Consider the following 7,729-nt stretch of genomic DNA (forward strand, 5'->3'; position numbering starts at 1 on the left):
GAAATAACCCTGAAATCCGGATACGTTCGTGCTGCTGGTCGTGGTGAGAGGGATAACTCCCTTGGCAAACAGGACACAGTCGTGTGTCGATAAGCCAGCTGGAGGAGATGTCCTCCTGGGGCTAAAAGCAACAGTAACATCCACCCCTAGGGGTCAGCCACACTTAAGTGGCAATATACTACACTTTATATATATATATATATATATATACACATATATATACACACATCACCATCATTTAACGTCCGTTTTTCATGCTAGCATGGGCTGGACGGTTTGACTGAGGTCTGGCAAGCCAGTAGGATGCACCAGGCTCCAAGGGTACTTTTAAATGGGCCGATCATGCAACACTGACATCGGCCATGGCTGCAATCTCACTTCACTTGTCAGATCTTCTCAATCACAGCATATCTCCAAAGGTCTCAGTCTCTTGTCATTACCTCTGTGAGGCCCAACGTTCAAGGGTCATGCTTCACCACCTCATTCCATGTCTTCCTGGGTTTACCTTTTCCACAGGTTCCTTCCACTGTTAGTGTGGCACTTCCTCACACAGCTGTCCTCAGCCATACGTAACACATGACCATAACAGCACAGTTGTCTCTCTTGCACCCCATATTTGATGCTTCTTATGTCCAACTTTTCTCACAGGACACATACACTGTCATGTATGCACACTGACATTACAGATCCAGTAGATCATACTAGCTTCATTTCTTTCAAGCCTATGCACGTCCTCAGCAGTCATGGCCCATGTTTCACTGCCATGTTGCATGGCAGTTTGCATACATGCATCATACAGTCTACTTTTCACCCTGAGCGAGAGACCCTTAGTTGCCAGCAGAGGTAAGAGCTCTCTGAACTTTGTCCAAGCTATTCTTATTCTAGCAGCTACATTCTCAGAGCATCCCCCCTACTACAGACTTGGTCGCCTAGGTAGCGGAAGCTATCAACTACTAATATATGCATGATATATATCACCATCAATTTTACATTTGTACGTCTACACAGGATTATAACTTGATCTTGTAACATACTGCCTAAGATCTTGGTTTCCAGTATATGACTACGAATTTTGCATGTGTATACATGCATAACATTCATGTATAGGTGAATAAGTGTAAAAAAATAAAAAAAAATAAAAAAAAACAATCTTACTTTAGATTTTGTTCTTCAAAAAATTTTTTGTCTCCATTTGGCAAAAATTTCCACTGGAATTCCATACCACTCAGAGTAGTGAAGACATTTTCTAAAAAAGATAAAAATTAAAGAATTCAGTCAAAAGCTGTACAAAAGAAATAGAAAATAAAAATATTAGTGTCTCCCTCTAACTCTGACATGAAAAATCAAATACTTGCTACAGGTGTCTGTTAACATTTATCACTAATCATTGTTACAAACATCTTTATGGATAGGGAGGTCTTGATAGTAAAAATCATCTCAAAGCATTATTCTCCAAATTTAATTATCTATGAAGGTATGTTTTATCCATGAAACCAGATTTATATTTTACCTACTGAAGTAACTACAAAGTCTAGCTTAATCTCAATATATGTCAAAAGAACATAATTATTATTCTCGTTTCAGTCACTGACATCATTGTTTAAAGAGGATATGTAGTACACACACACACACGCACACACATTCTTTAATTCTTTTACTTGTTTAAGTCATTTCACTGTGGCCATGCTGGGGCACCGCCTTGAAGGACTTTAGTCAAACAAATTGACCCCAGGACTTATTTTTTTAAGCCTAGTACTTATTCTATCAGTCATTTTTGCCAAACTGCTAAGTTATGGGGATAAAAACACACCAACACTGGTTGTCAAGCGGATATGGGCAGACAAACACAGACAGATATATACATATATATATATATATATATATATATATTTCTATATATATGTGTGTGTGTGTGTGTGTGTGTGTATAATATATATATGACGGGCTTCTTTCAGTTTCTGTCCACTCATAAGGCTTTGGTCAGCCCGAGGCTATAGCAGAAGACACTTGCCCAAGATGCCACGCAGTGGGACTGAACTCAGAACCGTGTGGTTGGGAAGCAAGCTTCTAACCACACACCCAAACTTGTGTAGTGCTAAGCAGTGTTTCAGTATGAGCAGAATTTAGGTCAGCTGAAATATGTTTGTGACATATTTCAACTGCTAAAAGGCAAATACAATGCACCTACCACGGAGAATATATCTCTCTTACGGTAAAGAGGTGTGAAAACACCCCGTCCGTTCAGTGTCGCCATCTATTAAGAATCTCAGACATCGATGTTTCAAGATTCTTGGCTTTTGTCAATGAGATGTACCTAAGAGAGGCAACTCTGAATACATCTATAAAACCATAGCTTTATGTATAATTCAGTCAACATGTTGACTGATTTGTGCTAGTAGATCACCCAATCGAGGAAAATAACATAAATTGAATGATCACAGTGTGCATTAAGTTACAAACACTGCTTCTGGCATTTCTTGTCAACAAATCACCTGTTAGCTCTGCGCTTTTGAATTCTTCTGGAATATAAAATCCCTAGTTTGAAATCTAGTTACGGGTTAATGACAAGAAGAACAGCCAGCCATAAAAATTTTGCCCTCAATACCATCTTTACAAGCATGGTAAAACAGACACACAATGTTTCCCACCATGGAAACATGGGCATAAAACAATGATGATGATCTATACACAAACACAAATATATAAATTTGCAAAAATCTTTCAATCAAAGCTGCAAGTATCGTTAATGAAAAGTAATAATTAACAAACTAAATAGACTGTTGATATGCTATGAAGTTGTGTATCACTCAAGTATGTCAATAGATATTCTGTTTTAAAGTAAACAAGAGCTGTTTAATTCACATGTTAAATCCATATCACATGCATGGTACACAAGAAAAACAAAGTAACAGAGTCACATTATTATATCAGCAACAAAGTGAAAATGCAGAAGAAAATTGATGAAATTATTGTAAGCCTAATAGCATAAGGTTACCTTCATTATCATAAGCATGAACTGCAAGTATTTCAGGAGTGTCATCAAGAGATATTAGTCGAGTTGTAGTGGAGATTGAGAAACGGGATATCAGGTCAACAATAACATAGCAGTGAAACACCTCATTTGATACTGAAAAATAAATTTTTTTTTTTACAAATTAGATTTAGAAAAAAAATAACTAAATTTAGATACAAAATTGGACATGCAATTTCTAGAATTTAAAATGACTTCTTTCTAACCAGGCTCGAAGGGAATTAAGAAGAAAAAGAATAATTCCCTATGAGACATTCAACTTAGTTTCATAATATTTCTGTTGAAATATATTGCCTTTCATCATCATCATCGTTTAATGTCTGCTTTCCATGCTAGCATGGGTTGGACGATTTGACTGAGGACTGGTGCAACCAGATGGCTACACTTGATTTGGCAGAGTTTCTACAGCTGGATGCCCTTCCTAACACCAACCACTTAGAGAGTGTAGTGGGTGCTTTTACGTGCCACCAGCACGAAGGCCAGTCAGGAGGTACTGTCAACGGGCACGCTCGAAATGGTGTATTTTATGTGCCACCCGCACAAGAGCCAGTCCAGGGGCACTGGCAACGCTCTCGCTCGAAAGTCCTTACACAGGCCGCGGGCACAAGTGCCAGAAAGGCGATGCTGGGCACAGGTGCCATCACAATTTCGCTTTCGCTTGCCCCAATAAGTTTTCGCAAGCTGAGTTTCGTGTCCAATGAAGGCTTTTGATTAATTATAAAAATTATGAAGAATTTACTAAAATAACTGATACTATGAAGCAACACAAAATGACATGAAATTTGATGGAAGGTTTTAATTTAGATCACTTTAACTCTTTTGTTACCATATTTCAATTGAAATATTACCACTTTTTTCTTTCAATTAATTCTGAAATTAATGAAGAAGTTAATAAAATACATTGCTTTTTAAAATTGGCGTTTTGAAACAAATTAACATGAAACTGATTGAAGATTTTCAACTTGGGTCAGTTTCTGGCAGATTCAAATGCAAATATTCAAATTACTGTTGTATTTTGTCTGTAGAGAATATCATTCAAACAATAAGTTCACAACACAATTCATTGAGATAAGGGAATTTTGAGACATCACAGTGTTTCAACCTGAGAAAGGAGCAGACTCCAAGTGTCAGAGAAGCTGATTGTAACCTTATCAAATTTAAGACGTTGGAAGTGATACATCAATAGTTGATAATATCAACAAAGCCCATGAGCGTGAAACAGAGTAACATGTTTCCAAAGAACATGACAAATTCCCAAAGAGAGGAAGAGTTTGGCAAGGATAGGAGCTAGATCTAGGACACACAACTCAAAGGTAACAGAAGAGTCAGTGTCAGGACCATTGGCTTTGTTGCTCTAAAGTGACCAGAAGTGTTTTAAATGTATCTTAATATGTAAATGTGGTGGTGAGATTCATGAAACGAAGAAAAGTTAGGCCAAATGTGTACATAGTTTGATGTTGAATGCAAACCTTCTCAATAGGATTGTTGTTTACAGAGCCATTATAGTTTAGGAGTGTTTAGGCTTTCAAAATAGGGGCCATAGTTGACATCATAAACTTAATACAACAGTGTAAGTGTTTTCAGTTCATCTTATGTTAAAAGTAAATAGATACAAACTATACATATTTTGTGCTGCTGAATATTTCACTAGGTTGTAAGAGAAAGAGGGACCTTCAGGTCTAAGAAAGTTCTTGCATGAAACTGCTTAAAAATTCTTCTCAAGCTACACAAAGCAAAATGTAAATTGAATTCTCAAATATTCAAGATGGAAACATTCTTTGAATAGATACATACCAAAGAAAGGTAAAACATAAAATTAAAATTTTCATCTCTGAATAACCATATTAAGAGTTAAAGCTTACAAGAAGAGTTTATAGAATTACTACACGATAACCTTTAAAATAATGTATCTTTAAAAATGACTGTATTTGAGATAGGCAGAAACAATTACTAAAATTATTGCATCATGTTGTAGCAGAAATGGTAAGATAGCAAGTTAAGGTAGTTGATTTATCACATTAATCTTTTTAATACCAACCTACTCGAGACTATCTCTGATACTATGATTCAAAATTTCTGCTCTAGAGTGATTTAAATTAAAACTTTCCATCAAAAAGTTAATCTATGTTCCTAACACCAGCTCAGTAACAAAGTTTACTAAATTATTTTCAAAATAAAATGAAACAAAGGCACATTTCTTCCTCTCTCTCCCTTTAGTTCTATCAGTGAAAATCCATTTTTTCTATCTCAATCATGCTCTCACTTACACAAGTTGCCTTCAATTTAACCACACATCTTTAACTATGATACTCCAATTTCTGGCCCTCAGACCTGCTGTCACCTCACTGCCTCTATTACTGCTACTACAATGGCCTCTGTCCCTTAGAGCTGGTTCATTTCATGCCACCTCCACTCAGACCCAACCAAACTTACCTGTCTTCCATCCTCTCATCACCCACATCATGCCCATCTCGCAGTAATCAATCAATAATAAACCATTTCCTAGTACTTGAAACAAAATATAAAAATAATGACTCACTCTTATCTTCAACAAATATGATCGAAGTCATTTTGTGGTCAGTTCTTGACACAGTTGAAACCACAGCATGCAACGAACAATCTTCCTCCAGCAAATTCATAGGGGTCACAGCAACCACTTCAGGGTGGGTAGATCTCCTTTGAATGTAGAACACATAACATGTAATAATGTTAACTTCTAATGCATGAGAAACATGGTAACAGACAAAAGCCAAGCATCACATTAACTCATTAGCATTTAAACCAGCCACATCTGGCCCAAATATTTTTCCTGTTTTATGTTCAAACCAACCGTATCCAGCCTTTCACACCTACCCTACAATGTCATTCTAAAAATGAACAATCACATCTTCAAAATATTGAAGCTACAAGATACTACATGATTAATTTTTTAAAACGTGGATAAATAAGCATTACATTCGATAAGTTAATCTGAATGCTAAAGGGTTACACTTACCGTATTTCCTGACATACAAGTCAAATTTTTCAGACCAAAGTTTACAGCCCAAAAATGGCAAGCTAACTTATACAGAAAAACAACTTCATATCAAATATTCCATGTGAAATGTAGCAGGACTTGGAAAGATGATGACAATGCTTGAATATTTACAATACAGATTTACAATATATGCTATGTCAACTCGTATGCCAGAAAATATAGTATATGGGTTTATCTGTCACTTCATTTTTCAGTGCACCTCAAACATTTAAATTCATCTGTTTATTTCTAAGCTCATTTTTCTATGCTAGAATGGGTTAGATGAATATATTATTGAGGCATTGTTTTATAACCCTTCGTGTCAGTAACACTCAGCTGTTTTTTAAGTAAGGGGTCTCTTATACCACGTTTTCAAAAGGTGTGAAGCAAGCAGATTATTTGTTAACAGGAGTGACAACACTACCCACATGTATGTGATTATTTGGTTAAGAAGTTTTCTTCTCAACTACATGGTTTCAAGTTCAATCCCACTGCATGGCATCTTGGGCAAGTGTCTTCTACTATAGCCACAAGCCTTGTGAATAGATTAGGCAGACAGAAATTGAAAGAAGGCTTTTATATATCTTATGTATGTATGTATACATCACACGCTAGTAGTGTAAATGAGTGTCATTGTCAAAAAAAGCAATGTCATTCACTTTTGAAACTCTTCGCAAACATATCTGGTCATGTAGAAATATTAGCCTGCTTGTAAACAGGTAAAGTTGGCAACAGAAAGGCCATCCAGCCACAGAAAAAGCTATCTCAATAAATTCTATCAGATGCATGTAAGCATGGAAAAGAGAGTGTTAAAGCAATGAGATATATAATTATATATATATATATATAATACAAATAATAAATGAGTATATACATATATACGTACATGTATGTACACTTACATCTACCTGTATATATAGATGCATATCTGGGTACAGGACATTGCAAACAAAACGTAGACAAAATGATAAACAAGTACAGAAAACACACAGGTCACATAGAGAACATTTCCTTCATCAGTTGCCACCATTCAACACTGGCGTTTTCAAAGGACATACTAAGTATGTCTACTTGCTGGAAATAACAGTCAAAACTCTTATTTAAATCGCCAAAATACACTGATGATAACTAAAAATCAGTTGTGGTGCAGACTTCAAAATGATAGGTTGGGGGTCTCCATCATGGTAATGCGTGCTGAAGAAGCAAAGGCAATTTTTGCCAGTGCAGAAACAGGTCCACCTGAGTCCAAATACTTAAATGTACGTTCGATTTTAATAACCTGATCTGCCTTCGGTTGATTTCTGTAGTTATCATCAGTGTATTCTGGTGATTTGAATAAGAGCTTTGACTTATTTCCAGCAGGTAGACATACCTAGTACGTCCTTTGATTATTTTAATCCTTCAGCTATTTAATGCTTTCTTGGGGCCTGCAATCACCTATATTATTGATTCTGTTATTATTCATGGTTCAAAACATGTCTTACTCATTACTCAACCTGATAGATGAACAGATGACCTCTCAGTATTTATTTTTAAGTCTGACAATTGTTCTATCAGTCTCTTTTGCAAACCAACACCAGTTGTCAAGTGGTGAGGGTGGACAAAGACAGACACAAAGATATACATATGTAGTGAGTCAAGGAAGTGCTATTTCATTGTCACAAATTAGCACAGTTATGCTT

General features: G+C 36.1%; 1 protein-coding gene across 3 annotated transcripts in view; it reads right to left on the reverse strand.

Moving 5' to 3' along the window:
- Nucleotides 1–7,729, reverse strand: part of LOC106869274 (nuclear pore membrane glycoprotein 210) — a 111,990-nt gene that overhangs the window by 96,905 nt on the left and 7,356 nt on the right. For all 3 annotated transcript variants that reach the window (XM_052968387.1, XM_052968386.1, XM_052968388.1), the window contains exons 2-4: nt 5,571–5,707; nt 2,996–3,127; nt 1,156–1,246 (exon numbers count right to left, since the gene is read on the reverse strand). In XM_052968387.1, coding sequence (XP_052824347.1) covers nt 1,156–1,246; nt 2,996–3,127; nt 5,571–5,707 — 360 coding nt within the window. The remainder of the gene's footprint in view (nt 1–1,155; nt 1,247–2,995; nt 3,128–5,570; nt 5,708–7,729) is intronic.

The sequence above is a fragment of the Octopus bimaculoides genome, chromosome 5, assembly GCF_001194135.2.
Source record: "Octopus bimaculoides isolate UCB-OBI-ISO-001 chromosome 5, ASM119413v2, whole genome shotgun sequence".
Classification (NCBI taxonomy): domain Eukaryota; kingdom Metazoa; phylum Mollusca; class Cephalopoda; order Octopoda; family Octopodidae; genus Octopus; species Octopus bimaculoides.